The sequence below is a fragment of the Cryptomeria japonica genome, chromosome 6 (assembly GCF_030272615.1).
Source record: "Cryptomeria japonica chromosome 6, Sugi_1.0, whole genome shotgun sequence".
Lineage (NCBI taxonomy): Eukaryota > Viridiplantae > Streptophyta > Pinopsida > Cupressales > Cupressaceae > Cryptomeria > Cryptomeria japonica.
This window is the reverse complement of record NC_081410.1, coordinates 135,995,695-136,014,925: the sequence shown is the minus strand read 5'-3', so window position 1 is coordinate 136,014,925 and position 19,231 is coordinate 135,995,695. Positions and strand designations below refer to the sequence as shown.

At 34.0% G+C, this 19,231-nt stretch overlaps 1 protein-coding gene across 2 annotated transcripts; it reads left to right on the top strand.

Moving 5' to 3' along the window:
* The first annotated feature begins 10,333 nt into the window (after positions 1-10,333).
* Positions 10,334-13,947, top strand: LOC131044219 (uncharacterized). 2 transcript variants are annotated; one of them, XM_057977496.2, is made up of 4 exons: positions 10,334-11,580; positions 11,947-12,391; positions 12,637-12,752; positions 13,221-13,947. In XM_057977496.2, the coding sequence occupies exons 1-4, from the start codon at positions 11,343-11,345 to the stop codon at positions 13,631-13,633; spliced, it is 1,212 nt and encodes a 403-aa protein (XP_057833479.1). In that variant the 5' UTR covers positions 10,334-11,342; the 3' UTR covers positions 13,634-13,947. The 2 variants fall into 2 exon arrangements, with proteins under 2 accessions (XP_057833479.1, XP_057833480.1); XM_057977497.2 differs by having other exon boundaries at positions 11,368-11,580; positions 11,951-12,391.
* Positions 13,948-19,231: the final 5,284 nt, after the last annotated feature.

Sequence of the window (19,231 nt, the reverse complement as noted above, 5' to 3'; positions counted from 1 at the left end):
ACACAAGTTTGATGCCTAGGTACTTGAAATAGGTCTACAAGCCCTTCATAACAAACTTCATCAACATATACTATGAACATTCAATCAACTTTGAATTGGTTTGACCAAACCCTCCATTCACTGCCCTAAAAACGATCATACATTGTGCTCTTAGGACTGTTATTCCATAACTCATGCACAATAAAACATTAGACCCTGCCACTTGGAGGAATTGTAGGTGATATTGTTATAGACCTTCCCACCAATTTTCATGAGTTTCCAACTATGGGAAGACAAGTTATGAATTAATCTTTGCCACTGGAAACCCTAGGTAAGGTTCGGGACATTTTTTACTAAAAATGCTATAACTCCTTCTAATCTTAATGAAATCTCGTGAAACCAATTGGAAATGGAAGATAAGACATATTTATATCTTTACCATATGGGTTCAGGTCCATACCAATAACATATAGGCCGTACAATCACGAGTTTCAGATTCTAACATTGGAAAATGAAGGAAAAACTAGTCCTAACAATGTCAAAACTGCTATATCTCTCTCAAATCTCCATGAAAATTCATGAAACAAAAATAGAATGAAATTTGATTCATTCCTTTATCACATCCAATCATGTGCAAGTTGTTACAAGTCCGTATTGTGCATACAAAATGAGAAAATCAGACTGCAATGTGTGAAAAATTTAGAAAAATGAAGTTCTAACAGCAAAGCTATAAATCTTTATTCAAGATGAGATCTATAAATCTTATCTTTAGTAAAAGTGGATAGAGCTTCAATAACCTCTTTCCTTGAAGCTTCAACACTACTACACTATGTATCCTCATTTTAAAAATGGGGTCATCTAATTACTTAGCTAAACTAAGCTCCAATTTCTAGGTGAAGTTCAAGTTTTCTTATAGAATAAAGAAAAGTTTATTCATACTTGCGGTTCACATGTAAAGACCAGTAACTGTATTCCTCATGTGCATTATATTTGTTAAATTGACCTATATGGCTTAAAACCAAGGATCATTTTGTTTCTAAGTATGATTTCCTTACTATGATATTAGGGGGCAATAATTTAACCTCTTCAATATATCATACAACTCTCTCCAAGCCTTCATAGATTACAAAGATTGTAGATTATTGGCTCTTTTCTTTTATGATATGCTTGATCTTCACCAAATTTCTACCAAGGCATTTATTCCAAAATGTTATACATTTTTAGGATTTCTTATTTCAATCATCTTATTTCTTTATTTGCATTGAGTAGGAAGTAAAATCCTATTAGGCTTGTAGATCGCATGACAACATTTGTTAATTGTTGAAGAATATGATTTATTCTCATATATTTTCTTGACTGCATGCCCTTATTTATTTTTGTTCTTTTTGAAATATTTATTTAAAGATATCATGCATACTTAGCTCAAAATGAGTACATTTGATCCCTCAACTTCAACAGTCCTCCTATTAAGAAAGGTGTCTCAACCTTTCATCTTAATGTTAATAACACAAAAAATAACAAATTTTGAGCTATAAAACATAAAAACTCAAATTTTGGTGTATGGAGGTTATTTTTTACCTTAAAAATATTAAATTTGTTGTTATTGCAAGCTATGTATAGACATATGGATCTCTTTGGTTTCTACAATTTAAAATAAGTCTCAGATGGCTTCCTAGATCAAAAGCTATGACTTCCAAAAGTTGGGCATCCCACATCAAAAATGTGAAAGCATTTATGATGCATACTTGAGAGTTGTAATAGGGAGTAAATCTTGATCAATTTATGTCATGTGTTATGGCATGTCATAAAAAATATTTAAATGTGAATAATAGATTCAAATGGAGCACCCAAGTTGGTGAGTGGACTATATTAAGCTTATGGTAGGTACACAGGATATGTTGGTTTTAGCTTGTTGACTCATCTTCAAGATTGGGCAATAGGTTTTTAATTAAGGATTTGGACGCTACATTTTGGGTTGTTTTAGTTTATGGTTTCTCAATTGCCATTTGATCATTTCATGTATGTATTCTCTTATTTATTGGGTGCTTGAAATAGAGGTTTCATAGTGAGATTTTATGCATAGTGTTATGTTGCATAATTTATCTAGACCTCTTGTTGGTGATACTTTTGTAGAGGTTTATGTTCTATTATCTTAATAAAAAATTATATATAATAAAATTTAAATATTAATATCAATATAAATTATTAATATTAAAAAAAGAATGAATTACTTCTAATTGTGCCCGACAATTCATACATTCTTGCCTTCATCTTCAAGAAAGCAATCTTATGACTTCCACATTTAATACAATCTCCTATTTTTATTTTTTATATATAAACAGAATCCAAAATTGATATCTAAAGAATTAGAGGCCCCAATAATCCTCCACCTTCAAAATATACCATGTGTAATTAACCCCACAAAGATAAAATTTGAGGTGAAAAAACATTGTCCAACACGCCAGCTCATAATGACAAGAGTGATGAGAGATGCATAAGACAAAATGCACAAAACCCAAAGTGCCCTTTAACCTTTATTTCTTCTGCCACAATTGCAGAGTTAAAAGGAAGCCATCTTTCACAAGGTAAGTGGGCAAAAGGTAACTTTTAATTATCGCTTGTACTCGATATTTTTCCAACACATAACAAATATGCTATTATATATATATAATTTTGAAATTAATATATAAATTTAAAATATTAGATGTTAATTGTATGAGTTTGTTTAGATGAATTTAGAGATTTCATCTTATTAAAAAATTTCTATCAATATTTTGGATCATATTCTATGATTCATCATAATGATGAGAATCAATCAAAATCGAAAACTTCATCTAAACAACATTAGATATATTTTACAATTAGATGAAGAGCACCAATTACTGTTCATGTTCCAATAAGTGTTCAATCCCCAATTACTAACTTTAAAAAAACCAAAAAACAAATAACTGTTCATGTTCCAATAAACGTTGAATCCCTACACACCCAACCCCCCAATTACTAACTTTAAAAAAAACAAAAAGCAAATAACTTTTCATGTTCCAATAACCAATCAATCCCTACACACCCAACCCCCAATTACTAACTTCAAAAAAAACCAAACCGTTCACGTTCCAATAACGGCCAATCCCTACACACCCAACCGCCCAATTACTAACTTTAAAAAAACAAAAAAAACAAATAACTATTCATGTTCCAATAATCATTCAATCCCTACACACCCAACCCCCCAATTATTCCTTTTTTAGCTTTTTTGAACCATAATTGATCCATTTGTGCACTTTTAATGGTACACGACTATTGGGACATTTGTGCATAAGTATTGATGATTTTAAGTGCACACTTATTGGGACATCTTTAAATAGGTATTGGGCAACACTTTTAAAAATGTAATTTTTGACTCTTGCGCATATAACAGATCCCACAGTGTGCATCGTTACTACAGAGAAGCCAAAACAATAGCTATAAGCAATTAAGCTGCACTCAGAAAGAACCAAAAAAATCATCGAAATCAGATGTACACTACCATTGAGTGTTATAAAAAGCTATGGAAATAGCAAATGTACCTTCACCATATATGCTTTTTGCCCATGATTAACATAGTCCATTGCGCGTGCATTCAACCTTGCAAATCTGGGTTGCAGAAAGTTAACCCTTTTGAAATGCTGAATATTCTTCAACGCACAATTCCCCAAGCACCGATCAATTTCAGTAAAGCTTAAAACTGGGGAAGATTGGTCATTAATGGACGCCTCTCTATAACAGTACTGTCTGAATCCAATATTCTTTAAAACAATTATTATTATGTTAATATTTGAAGGCAGCGGTGGAAAATGTGGGCAAGTAGCATGTGACAGCGAGCATCCAAGGAGGATTAAGCCGGTACATCTGGCCCACAACTTTCATCTGCTCTCCTTAATGGAAAATGTTTTACAGCTAAGGCTACTCAACACAAAAACTGTACCAATAAAATAATAATAATAATCACCCAAAAATAATGAAGGAAAATCTTTTGCAAACTTGCATGATTCTTATAATGCTTCAGAGTATTTTACATGGCAAAGCAAAAAGTCAAGCATGGGCCTCTTATTTCATAATGTATGAATTTAATTTATCTATTTTCTATGAGTAACAACATGTATACAAACAAGAGGCTAAGGACCTTTACAAGTTCATGTTCAATGAATGGAACAATGTCATGGATGTCACTGGGTATGCAAGGCACTCCTGTAGTTTGTTTTTTTGTTTTCTGTTGTTGTTTCTAATTTCTAAAGACTTGGTTCCTTTTTGCTGATAGTTGTTGTTAAATGTTATTATAGTGTTGTTTCTGCACTATGATTTTTAATAGTTATGCTATGTAAAGGGCCAGTGCCCTTGTTCTCACTACTTTATTAATAAAAACAACATGCATACAAACTCTTTGTTGCATACATGACCTATGTAATAGCACATCCACTTCTATTTATCCATTCTCTCGTTTTTGGAGGTTTTCCTTGCTAACTCTAATCATTATAGGTGGGGGCTTGGACTATTTGCATCATTTAGTGATTCCTCTTTTTAGGTTCACTTGCTTGAGGGTAAATAATAGCTTGAAACAAATAGTATGTGGATTGTAGGTCTATTTGATGAATACACAACTTCATATCTCTTTTAGTGGTTTTATTGTTTTGATTAAAGTGAATGAATTTGTTTGTTTGTCTTATGCATCCAAGGGAGTGTATGTTCTTCGCTCACATCATAAGGTGGCCTTGGGAATCAAAACTATCTCTTGTACACATTTCTCTCCATTCTTAGGGGCATGAACAACTTGTGTTAGAAAGGGTGTGCATTATTTCTAATAACCCACCTTCTTTATTCCCCTTTTTGTTACCTTAAAATATTCACATACATACATGTTAATACTTTAAGGAGGGGATACATTATAATTACGTGTGTACTCACACATGCATGCCCACATTATCATTTATGCTACATGTGAATTGGTAGTTTATGAGCTACCTAGCAACATAGTTTTCTAGCCCATTGTAATGTTGGGAAATGGGGTTCACTAGTCTAAGTATGCAAACTAGTAAGAATTCCCAATCCCCATTCATTAGATAACAACCAATTAGGCTTGAATTCAACCCCTTAGGAGAGTTGGGTACATGTAGATTAAGTGCTCTTTTGATTTGATTGATTGGATATGATTAGAGATTTAAAATGTAAGAAAAAGTTAAATGATGTAATAATGACAATAATAAGCATAAATAGACAAATGTAGAATTGGTAGGCAACTGGAATATACAAAACTAGAAATGAGATGCATAGAGGAACTTGCATTTGAAATATGATCTCAAAATTACTGGTCGTTGTGGCTATGCGTCATAGTCCTAACAGGGGTCTAGGTACAAACAAGGGGCAATACTGGTCTCAGATTTTTCAAAATTGACTTTTTATCAAATTTTAGGTCAAATCATCTGGACTATGGTGCTAGGTGCCATAGTCCAGGTGGACTAGGGTGCTAGGTGCCCTAGACCATGCCTATTCTACTAAATTTGGTTTGGTGGCTTTTTGTCTTAGCTTGTTGTATGTTCATGTACTTGAAACTGAGTCCGGAACCTATTTCTGAGCCTACAAATGCACAAAAAAAGATGAAAAATGGTGTTTGTCTACATAGGGGCTTGCCTGATTCAATATATGGGTAGGTGTTAACCTCCATTATGACAATGATGAAAAGAGAGCTTGCCCTTGGTAGGGTGTAGGCTAAATTTGAAGGAAATGCTAAATTGAAATGATTATACCTTTGATCGATGATACAATTCTCTTTAGAGAAGTCCTCCAACTGTTGATGTAATAACATGATAAATCATCACAAAATCCATCATAAAGATATAATTTAAAACAACTTGTTATAGCTTGATGCTCCTTGTACTTACATATGCTCTTGAAGGAAGAATATTTTCTCTTGAAAACGAATTTGCTAGATTGTGGATGATCAAAATGAATGAAAGGTGACGTCTTACACAAGGTTCGCAAGGTATTTTTGCATTTAGGCTGACTTACCAAGGTCATATCCAAATTTCGAGACTAGATTCGAAGGCCAACATGTTACTCTCCTAGAATTTTGGCAAAAAAGCATTCGGCATTGTAGCTAAGCTACACTGACCTAACAAAATAGACCCCAATTTTTAGAGAAACAATATAATAGGACCCTCATATTGGATTTGAAATTTAAATTTGGATTGACAACATTTAACTATGGAAGAAAGTGCCTTAAAATTTAAAATAGGATTGAACCCCAGATAAGCTTGAAATGACATAGGAAAAGGCACACTAAAGCAAGGGACCAAAGAGGAGTGTGAAATTGTAAGGGGTTACAATTTACAACACTACACCTACGTGCTCCACATCACTTATTTTGTGGTAGCATGTGAGCCACCTAACATGATACCTGTTATCTTATATACCATTTGCATGTCCTACCTTTGTAGCTTGCAAGTAACTTAGCAATGTAGCTTGCTAGTTTGTGCACTTCATATTATCTATTTTAGTAGCATATGAGACACCTGGAAATAGACCAAGTCTTGGCTCATGCACTTCATATGGACTAGCTTTTTGCACCTCTCATGATCACCTTAGAACATTGTTTGCAATTCATTTGATCTGTAAAGTTATTGTGTGAGTTGCATAACCATTAGCAATAGAGAAAACTAGTTGCTGAGTCATGTAATCTCATTTGTATTGATTTATTCCTTATTATATTCTTGAAACAATTAGTCAACTTATTCCATTATTTTAATTGTGTAAGAACTCCTTTATTTATTATTTCTTTTGTTTGTATTATATTTTTGAGATACACAAAGATTAAGAAACCTCTCATAGGAAGGTCTCTTTCATTTTTCTGACCTAAAATTTTATTTTGTTACCTTTTCAATTACTTTTATCCTTTGTGTATGTATTGTTTCTATATTTTCACATATGTTTGTAATGTTTTGGTATAATAGTTTTGCAGGTTTATGATTTTTAATATTGTTAGATATTGTAGGTTTTTTTTGTCTAATGTATTTGTTTTGTAAGTTCTTATCTTGGGAGCATCATCACCCCACTTAAAGAACCTTTTTCTTCCTCTACATTATAGTTTAATTAAAATGCCATCAAATTTTTCATTAAAGATCTCATTATCATTATTCTAAAAGTTTTAACTTGGTTCAAGTAAAACAATAAACAAATGCAACACCATATTACATTTGTCCTTTAGTAATCCTAAAAATAGCCTAATAACCATTAGAAAATTAGTATCAAGAAAAGGGGAGTCATATTCTTATGTACCACACATCAATGAATAATGTCATTTGACTAAGAACAATAACTTAGATTCTTAGATTGATCTGTGCACATAAAAAAATAGTTACCTATAGGTTACAAATTTGAGTCATTCTATATTTGTTCTTTGGCATTGACACTACTATATGATGACCTTTATCCTCTCGCATGTTACCTTCCATATAGTTGAGAAACACATTCCTTACAAGCACATAAAAATATAAATGATTAGTAATTGCTATGATTCAAATGTGATATAAAATCACAAATAAAACATAAATAATAATAATAATGGTGGCATCATCATTTCACATATTCTAATAAGACATTTAACTATAATTTAAAATTATTTGAGTATTACTTTAATCATTTATAAAATATTTAAATAATAATAATTGAAATATGTGAGATTATATTTTTCAAGGATATAAGAACTACAAAAGAATTTGTGAACATGCTTATACTATTAGAACCTTGATTACATTTAAATTATGTCTTACAATGTAACAAAACTTAGAATTTATTTTTTTTAACTTTAAAATGTGTACTTTTCTTTTTCAAACTTAATTAATTAAAAAAGGAAGATACACTATTTAATTTCTTAAAAAACACTTTTAGATTGTGGGAAGATGATTGATTGAATCTTATCATTATATAAAAAAAATATTTATGCATATGAAATTTTCACAATCAATATCAATACATAAGCCAAGCTTTTGAAAAAAAATAAAATATATTTTTAATCAATGCTTCAAAACATATTCTACGATTCATTACCATGATTATGGGTCTCAATCTTTGAGTCCTTTCATTTAATAGTTGGGTTATATTTGATGAAAATATTGCATTATATCTAAAGTGCTAACTTTAGTAGATGCCATATCATTTTGTGGGATCCATATGTGAGGTTATTCCTACATGCAATCTGAGGAGAGTTCAATGGAGTGCCACTTGTCACTCGAGCGTTCATTTGGAGAGAGGAGTTTGTACAAACTTCTTAAAGGTGCACTTTGGTGACACGTGTCCTGATATTGTTGAGTTGACTATGGCAAGGTCCTATTGTTTAAGGTCAGTGCCCACTTGGAAGTGTCAAGTTTGAAGGCTACTATTTATGCGGGAGTTATTCAAAAATGAAGTTTTTATTTCATGTCTAGAGTTTACAAGAAATGTGGGGGTGCCTTTGGAGATGTAGTTATTTATATAGCAGGTGTTGTTTCTTATGCAAGTTTGATAATAATTGGCAATTGCCTTTTTTGGAATGAGTTGTCAATTGGAAAATTAATGTTTGCATGTTTGATGAATTTACCATCTTCCATGTGGCATCTTTATGCTTAGGCGTGAGTTTTAGAAACTTGACATTTATTGCATGATAAGCTCTATAGTTACAAGTGTAAGCTAGATGAGCTTTAAGAGGAGAGATTGACAATGAGGTTAATATTGGTAGATTTCTTTCAGAAATGGAACATGATGTAAATCTCATGTAAAGGATTAGAGCCTAAAAATGTATTGTAATTGTATTTGTTGCTGAATAATACATTGTCATTGTGGTTTTGGTGTGAAGTTTTTTACCCAAAAGGGTTTTCCCCACATTAATCTATGTTGTTGTTCTTTTGTCATCTTTCATGCTTAATGATTCTGTGCTTTGACTTTGTATGCATGCTGCTGAAACTACTTGATCTGTAAATATCTCTTAATTGCAACTACTTTCCTTTAAGGACCAATGCATGAGAAATACATTATGTCTAATTTTACTTTATGACATAGTAGTATGTGTTTGTATCAACATGTTGTAATCTATTTGATAAGTACACCTTGAATACAAGATGCGCATTTTGGTCTCAAATGACTTTCTAGGATGGCCATTTCCCTTCAATGATAATAATTATAAAAATAAAATTAAAGAATCAATATCATATCATACTTTCTTCTCTATATCTCCAAGGATGATATCACATGAAAATTCTTCTCTAGGGGAGAGGGACCAATAGGTGATAAGGGTACCAATATATACTATGGTAGTTGGACAAAATGCGACCGATAGTGGTGCCCTAAAATGTCATTTCAATGCTTATCCCCCAAAAAACACCTCTAAAATTCAAAAAATAACCAATCATGTGATGCCACATCAGAGCGTACAAGTAAACATGACTTAGTGCACACCTATTGGTCTTATCACAATTTGAGACCATTTTGGACGCCTTCACAAAAACGCATGTCGATGTGGCATCATATTTGGCCATGTGGACTTGAAAACGAGCTTTTTAAGTAGGGGACTTAACATGTCAACTGTTGTATAAAATTGAGAGAAATTTGAAATATCCACATAAAAAATTGAAAAGTTTGAAATTAGGGTGCCCACATATAGAATCCTCTTCCCTATATATCTAAAGAAGATATTATATGATAATTGAAAGTTCACTATATGAAAAATCAATGTGTGAAAATTAGAAAAATGAAATAGAATCATACACCCTTCAAAATTGAGACCTAAATTACATACACCAATCAATCAATCCATCTAATTCCCAAAAACTATTTAAATAATTTTACTTAAATCTATACAAAGTTGATTAGCCTGACAAGGGATAAAATTTGTTGACTATTGGTTACCAAAGTTTAAAAAGGCATTGTCCAACAATCAACTCATAAGGACAACACTGATAAGAATATTGGGAACATAGAGACGGAATGTACACATATATAAGACAAAATGCACAATACCCAATGTGCTTTTTAACCTTATTTTCTGCCACAATTGCAGAGTAAAATTGCCCCCAATATCATTACTTAAGTGAGGTAAAAAGGTAACTTTTAATTATGGCTGAGACTCAATAATTTTCCAATACATAAAAAATATCTTATTTTCCATAAATTTGAAATTAATAGGTTTGGTTTACAATTAAAAGGTTCAAAATGGGTAAGCAGTTTAATCATTTATTCTTTCCAAAACTTCGTATTTAAAATTAATTATTTTAACAATTTTAATAATAAAATGAAAAAAAATTAGATAGGTGTAATACAAAGCTGTGGGGATATACTTAAATTATGATTATCATACCCGATTGGGAGTGCTTTCAGCCTTAGCTGAGAACTTTTTACAACTGGCTTGCAGAAAGTAAACCCTTTTGACATGCTGGATGTTCACCAAGTTTATATTAGGGCACATTTCCCCAAGCACTGATCTGATCAACGACAGTAAAGGTTAAAAGTGGGGAAGATTGGTCATTAATGGAGGCCTCAGTAGAAGACTGCCTGACCTTTCAGATCCAATATTCTTTAATGCCATTATGTTAAAATTTGCAAGATTCCATCAACAGGAGAAAGAGTTGGACTAAGCGGTGGAAAATGTGGACAAACAGCATATGACAGCGGGTATCCAGGTAAGGTTTAACTGCCCCACCTACATCTGGACCACAGCCATGTGAGCACAACTTTCATCTGCCCTCTTTAGTCAGAAGAAATTTCTTGATGCATAAGGTCTCAGCACAACATTTCCAAAGAAAACTCTGTATGGACTGAACCCGGATGTCGTGGCATGCTTGAGAGCACTAATCTCGCAAGGTCTGGATTCTATTGTGCTGAAAAAATCATGTTGGTACTCAAATAGGCCTTTCAAGTCCTCAGAAATTGGTTATGGTGGTCGCGAGATGTTGAGCATGGTAATTTCAATTGTGGGTGTCCCTAAAAATTTTAGCTCTAGATTGTGGGTGTCTCTGTATTGTGATTGTGGTCTATCGGTAGCCCTGAAATTTAGATCATTTTGCCAATCATATTGATTGTCATTGTGGGTAGTCATTTAATCTGAATATGGCTGTGGAATAGTCCTGATTCTCAGGTCAGTCAAGTGCAATACCGTTATTTGCAGACTTCGCAATTTGGTTATGGTATTGGGAAATCCTTGAATCTGGGGAATTGGGCAGGCTGTCAGAGTGGATGGGTTGTCAGAGAGAGTATTTCTTAAAAGTCATGTTGGGCTGCAGAATACACTGATTATCCGATCTGTTTTAGGAAACGCTTTTTGTTGGATTCCACATAATCCCTAGGTGGATCATACAGCCAGAATGAAGGGGTTGTTGGCGAGCCACAAGAATGCTAGAGGGCTGAGCAAGGGTGGACAACCAAACAGGTTGGCCGTTGTTTCAGTATGTTTTATGTGCTCTTTAGTCTTGATACTTGGAATTTTCTTCATACAATGGACACAGATTTTCTGCAAGGCTCCTGGTGTTTCTGCTACGCAAGAGGTGGTTTTCAATCACAGCGATCTTCTTACAGATTTTGGCTCTCTGGGAGTTCCTTGGTGTATGCATCTTACCTAGAATTCTCACTTAAATATGAAATTTTACTTTTGTAGCATCTACCTAAAACTCTTGGTTTAGTGCACTAAAAGATATAGATTATTAATCTTGTCTTCAAATATTTGGCTCACATTCTTAGATTGCTGTTTTGCTCCTTCTGAATTAAATAAGAGTTTCACTAGTTATTGTTTCAGGATTGCGTCATGATTGATTAATTTGTTGTCTTGCCATATCAAATGTTGATCTGAACATCCTCTTTACTTTGGTTTTAAGTCTTTTTCTCTTTAATAGTCCACAATTATGACCTGGGCTATTCATTTTAATTTATTGAATTTGAAAATGATGGCCAATTATCCCTTATTGGCTAAAGGCAGGTCAAGGCGTGGATCCACTGTGAATTGGACAAGAGATGACCTTCTGTATGCTTTGGAAGAATTTGTACCCATCTACCATAAGAGACCTATAAAAAATAACATGTTTGGTATGGGTTTTGATCACAGTTTTGGTCTCTGGTTTATTACAAGGTGGTTAAATCCAGATTTGATGATAGAAAGCGGCGCTTTCAAAGGTCATTCTACATGGGTGTTGAGGCAAGCCATGCCTAACAAGCCTATAATATCAATTACCCCTCGCCATCCTGAAAAGTATTTGAAGAAAGGGCCTGCATATGTAGATCCCAATTGCAGATATTATTCAGGGAAACAGTTTATTGATTTTGGAAGTATTGAATGGAAACCAGTAATGGAGGAATATGGAATTTCAGACCAGAGCAAGGTGGTTGTTTTCTTTGATGATCATCAAAATGAACTTAAAAGGTAAGGCCTTGGATTCCTACCACTGAAGAACAACTCTCAAATAATCACTTTTTAGTATAGTTATCATCCCTTATTTTTGCACAAGTGGAATGTACACAAGCATCATGACTGATTAACCGCCATGTTTTGTTAAAAAAATAGTGGCTGCAAGCCACTGCATTGTAATAAGTGCTGGTTTTGACCTGTGACATGACAACGAATTGTGCTCTTTTCAATTGATAAGGTGCTGTTTTTTGCAACTTCAGGCTGAAACAAGCTTTGAGGGCAGGATTTAGGCACCTGATTTTTGAGGATAACTATGATACTGGTACTGGAGATCATTACTCTCTCCGTCAAATATGTGATCAGTCTCACATTAAAGGTATGGTTCTTTTACCTACCGAGAGATAATAATTTTGCTTTATATGCAGTAGATTTAAATCTGTATCTGGTTATAGTTCTGTGTCAGGTCTATACTGCAAGTCTTTTATTGACCTTTAATAGATTATCCCACCTGGTGTGGTGTTAATTAATCACAGGGAACTCCTTGGAAGAGATTGTGAATTAGTAATAGTTATAGCAGAAGTCCATAGCAGAAACAGAAATAACTAAATCTTCTAGGATTCACCGAATTTTCACAAATAATTATAACTTACAGAGGACACAAGAACCTTCTGTAGTTCGTTTAGAATAAAATAATGGAATGCTGTACAATATATTTGTGAATAATTAACAAATAAAGAGACATGCATTCATCCTTTACAATTATGCATACATTGATCAGTTAGGCACCATGTAAATTTCTTGCTATGATCGAACTCTTCAATGTTGTTTGTGTGTAACATTTTAGGTGGTGGACATAGTTGCAATGAAGATAGCAATGAAGCCAGGATGAGAGCCACAAGGAAGCAATTTTGGGAGAAGGCCTTAGACATCCAAGAGCTCTGTGGCTCAGGGGATGCCTGGTGGGGTGTTAGAGGACACATGAGAGACAACTTCAACCATAGCTTTGAGATTATCTCTCATACAGAGCATGTTGAGAATAGCAAGTTTGTTGAATCTGTGCTGGACCTCTACTGGGAGCTTCCACCTGTTGCTGGACCATCCCTCACCCACCAAACTAGATACGACCCTGCCCGGTCCTCTGAACCTATTGTTCCAGATGATCAAAGATATTTGTTTAGAAAACTTGGACTGAGCAGTCTGAACAACAGTGTGTTTAATGGATACACACAGATGGTTTATGTTCAAATATCAGAATAGTCAAAGCAGCAAGGAAGCAGAAGTCCATTTTTTTGTCTGGCATGATGTTTGTGCTAGATGTATTTTTTGCTAATAAGTTGGGGGAATAACCACTATGAACATTTGAGTTTGTATATACCCCTGTTTTGCAAAGCCTTAAATACAAAATGCAGTTAACCGTAATCAAGTTACTTGCCAAAGCAGGAATCCAAGTTCTGTAGAAAATACTAAAGCTTTTGCTGAAGCATAGAAGCAATGGTTCAGAATTATTTTTTATTTGTGATCAAATGATCTTTTGATGAATGGAAACTGTTACCAGCATCTTTTTAAGCTCATTGAATTCACTTCATAACGGTTCTTATTCATCAAAAAATTGGAATTGACTTGGGCACATCAACATACGCAACTCTGTTTGCTCCTCTGATCTTTTTTGAGATACCATTATATTATTTTTGTAGTAGTGTATGTTACAGGGTATCCATACAATCCTTTATAGCCGGAACAAGAATGAAAGTTTGGGTTTAGCCTTTACAGTCACATTTTTTTATTTAATTCACCCTTTTCTCATCATTGATTTCTTTTTTAATTCCATGATCTCTTTGTGCACGGGCAGCAGGACTCCGTCCTGGAGAGGCAGAAGGGGGTGGCTAGCCCTTCAATTCTATGGGACTGATGCCATTCTCCCAGCAGTTGATTTCATAAGATGTAGGTTGATTAGAGATTCATAAAGATCAAAAACCATGGGTATACAATTTTACTTAATAAGGGGATTACATATTGCCAAATTGGTAACTGGCTTGGTCAGGACCTAATAAACAACATTTACTTTTTAATTTTTGTATGCTCAGTTTATAGGGTTAAGATTTGTTGTTAAATGGTGTACTGCTGATTGGATGAATTCACTGAATTTTGCATTAGCAGTGAACAGTAATACCTGCTTTTGTCTTTCTGATGCATTAGCACCTATCTACAAAATCCATTATGCTGCAGCACTCTTGCATGATTTTAGTAGTGATGAGTTTTTAGCAGTCCGTTCGCTTTTCTTGTTTGCTCCAACTTGGTAAAACATTGCCAGTGATCATGAAGTTTCTTTGGCCTCCCTGATAACTCTAATTGTGTGACTAATATAAACCTCAGTGCCTTGGCATTCACATTGTCTCAAATTAATTGGGGGTCCATGTGAAAACAGCAATCATGTGTATTTTTGGGTTTCTTTTTTCTTCAGACCATTAAGACAGAATTTTTCAAGTGATGACCTTAAAGGCCATGGATCAAACTGGAACAAAATCATACGTTAAAGAAAATTGCAGTTTTTTAAAGGCTTTATGTCGAATCTCATGATTTGTATACCTACCAAACCCATGATATGAACATGACCCGAATTACATCACATAAAATAACCTGACTAGCAAATTTTCTGTTCTAATAGAAATGCCTCAGAGACATCACCTAGTCTGTATAAGCATACATATAATCAGATACAGAGACCATAAGTTAGTTCTGCTTGTATCTAGTTTTTAACTTTTAATTCTACCGTATCTATTAAAAAATGCAGTAAAGTATCGAAAAGGTGCATAATACTAAGTATCGTGAGCGTGGATAAACAAACTGACTTTTGCAGTTCCATCCTCTTTTTATGCAAGGTAGTAATGAGTGCCCCCATCTTCCCAACAAACCCCTCATTGGAAAAAGTATACCAAGAGCCATGGTGCAGGAGCACCCAAAGACACTCAAACTGACTTTTGCAGTTCCATCCTCTTTTTATGCAAGGTAGTAATGAGTGTCTTTTAACGTCCACGAGGCTAAAAATAACCTATGAGACCAGCCAAAAGCTCAAACTGACTTTTGCAGTTCCATCCTCTCTTTATGCAAGGTAGTAATGAGTGCCCTCATCTTCCCAACAAACCCCTCATTGAAAAAATTATACCAAGAGCCATGGTGCAGGAGCACCCAAAGACACTCAAACTGACTTCTGCAGTTCCATCCTCTTTTTATGCAAGGTAGTAATGAGTGCCCCCATCTTCCCATCAAACCCCTCATTGAAAAAATTATACCAAGAGCCATGGTGCAGGAGCACCCAAAGGCAAAAATGAAGACACAAATGAAGTCTAAAAGAGCCTAATATCACCCATGAGGTGAAAATGATCATTTGTAATAGGTTGATAGTTTTGTGAGTCAATAAGACCCAATTGATGTAAGGCATTGCCATGGTTGCATTTTATAAGTCATCATGGATAAATGACCATATGGGTCAGTAGGAGTCTAGGCATGAGTTAGACAAATAAATATTGGTCTTAGAAACATCAGACCAATCCTTGGAATAGGTCGAATACACCTTGGAGTCGCCAAATTTGAAAAATGCAAGTTGACAACTTTTGTTGTCATTGCAAAATGTTGTAAAAATGGATAACTAATCCTCTAACGGTTCCAAAGTTTCAAAAGTGGTTGGAAACCGTTAGGGAGGCTATATTATGCCCACTTGGATCGATTCCAGGTGGTTGTTGGCATAGTTGTTGAAGTTGATGAAAATTGATGATGTTTTGGAGTTTGGAGTAATACAATATACTTGGAGTTTTCTGAAATTCTGCGTTTCTGTTCATTTCTGATCAGTATGGATTGGTGGATGCCTGAAACTAATTGGATGAGTTAGGGAAGTCTCTTACCTTTCATTTGAATCAAGTTTGAGGTTTTGTAACAATCGGGTTGTAGGGATTCATCCAAATCTAACCAAACTGGTCACAAACCTTGCTTGCACCTAGAGTTTCACTGTAAACATGCCCTTAATCTGACATTTTCATCAAAGAACCAAACAACCCGTGGGAAAATGTTAGAAGGGCCATTGTATCATAAGATGTTGGTGTTGGTTTGCAGGGAGGCTCCAAGCCCGAAGAGATTGAATTGACCCTAGGCGGGCATCTCTCTATGTGACCGTTTGAACTGTAACAGTGGAAATCACTTTCAGAAGACAAAGAAGATGGGATCAAGTCTTGAAACCTTGGATTTGGTGGTTTGACACCTTACCCCACCTTGCAGAAGTGTTGGTTTAGTTGGGGGACTAATACAAGGGATACTTGTTTTGTAAATTAGGCCTAATTGGCTTAATTAGGTCTAGAAGGACAGTATGGGTACATACCTTTCAACTTGTGGTTAGAGTCTAAGCCTTTGGGGGATTGTGTAACTAGATAAAGGGTATTTGAATCTACCTTTAGTTTGTCGTGTCCTTTGGAATTTTGTTAAGTTGTGTTTGGAGAACTCAATCGATAGGGCTATTAGACAATATGATAGTTGTGAGACAAGTATCCCCTAACACATTTGATAGCCAGATCTTATAGGTGTTTTGTGTTGGTTGGACCACCAATAGACAAAATCCAATAGGTTTCCATCCCACCGATACCGGAAGATTGTATGTCATTCACACAAGGGTAGAGTGTTTTCATCATACCAATACCGGAAGATACTAAACTGATATGGATCCAGTCACACAAATTGTTGTGTGAGTTGAGTATTTGGTAGGTGTGTTGTTTACACCTTGAACAAACAAAAGAACCTGTTTTGGACATAGTAGTTGTGGGTGAGAGAAGGTTTTCACCTAGTTTGTTACCTAGTTCTGCATCAAGCTAGTTGTCAAAGTATCCAAATAATTGTCCCTGATGTCCTTGAAGGCAACACACTCAAGAATGAAAGGTCTTTCAGTTTCCACGTACCCCGATGTACAAAAAATAAATATTATTTCTTCCCAAACTTTTTTAGGTCTTTTCCATCGACCGATCTTACAACAGAGTTGATGAGAGTTAGTTCTTAATTGAGCGATGAGTGTAATGCCCCGCTAGGAAACCCCGAAGGGATTAAGCTAAAACACACGAATAAAGTGCAATAATTTTTAAAAAAAAGTTAAACACAACATTAAGATACAACAAGATATCCAAGTTCAAATTACACAGCAGAAGACATCAACTAACACCTAAAGAGTTTCCCAACGTGATTACTTAGTTACACAATTAACTTAACTCACGCTAATTAATCCAATAAGCCGATTGTCTTAATAACGAGATAATTCTTAAACAAGGATAATTTCTTTCAGTAAGACAAAATATAGATCACAAGATAAAGTTCATCCATTAAGGTTTATTCATACCTTTCGTTCATACTTTTCATTAAAATTTGAGTCATGCATCCAATTTAATAACACACTTGAATTTCATCATAAACTAACGAGATCTTTCCATGCATACTTAATTTCCTTAACAATAACTAAATATATTCCATTATTCTAATCTACATTCTTTCATGATCCAATTTTACTACATTTAAAAGACGACTGCATACATGCATTTACAATTAATTTCATCTAAACCACTTACACATTCTATCAAAATGTCATCCATACATGCTAACACTAAAACATGAAACATAAGAACAAAAGCAACACATAACACCAAATTGATATCGGAGTTCACTCCTAAAGGGCTACATCTCTGGGTCTGCTCAACCGCAAGACCCCTCTGATCATATAAATAAGTTAAGGGTACATAAGTTTCACATCATTTACATTCCTGCCATCCAAACGAACATACCAATAAACCACTGTCCACATCGGTCAATAATTACATAAATGATCCTTACATAGAAACAGATCCAACTGAACATATTAAAGCTAATACAAGGTCCATTGCTCGACGATACTCTAACTAGAGACCTAACCCGCTATGGTCAACCACAAATTGACACTCGACACCCGCATAAAGGACAAGACCAGTTATAACACCATCACAAGGCAACCACCAAACTAGAGACCAAAGACATAAACAGGTACCCCAAATCAACCAAACGACAGGGTCCAAACAAACATACCAAGGCCTTGCCATTACTTTAAACAAAAGCGAATACATAAATTAAAACTTGCAAAGGCAATAACTGAAAAATACAATCTTTTTCCATATTGATTTAAACATTAAAAATTGATCAAGTTTTCTAAATGATCTAAGTTGATTTCAGTTATCTACCTCATCCAGGTACATGCCATTCTTGGTTTTCTAACTCACTAAGTTCATATGCATCAAGACATAACATAAATACATCATTACAAGTTTTCAACCAAGTTCACATGAATGTAAAGCATTAATCATCTAAATATGATATTTAATCTTTAGATAAACGTTATTGTCATACTGATCTGGAACAATAATCTAGTCCCCTCTCTAGCAACACAAATTTACACTTTCCAAAAATGGAAATATAAATTAAAAGAAAATATCGAAATGGGTAAACATTTCCCAATGAAATAAAATTCCCTTGTAAATATTTAAAACAAATACACCATCTGAAAATATTAAATAGCACACACACACACACACCTAACTTAATAAAATTAACGACTGAACAATAATTGTTATTCATTGAAAATATACGTTAAAAAGGGACCAAGAATTAATATATAATTAATAACATACATTAATATATAAATTATCTAAATTAACATATATTTAAAATATACATTAATCAATAATTAATAATTAATATAAATAATAAAATTTATTAATTAAAATTTAATAATAATAAAATATATTGATTAAAATTTAATCTATTTATATATTTTTTTTAAACTAAAAAAAATAATAA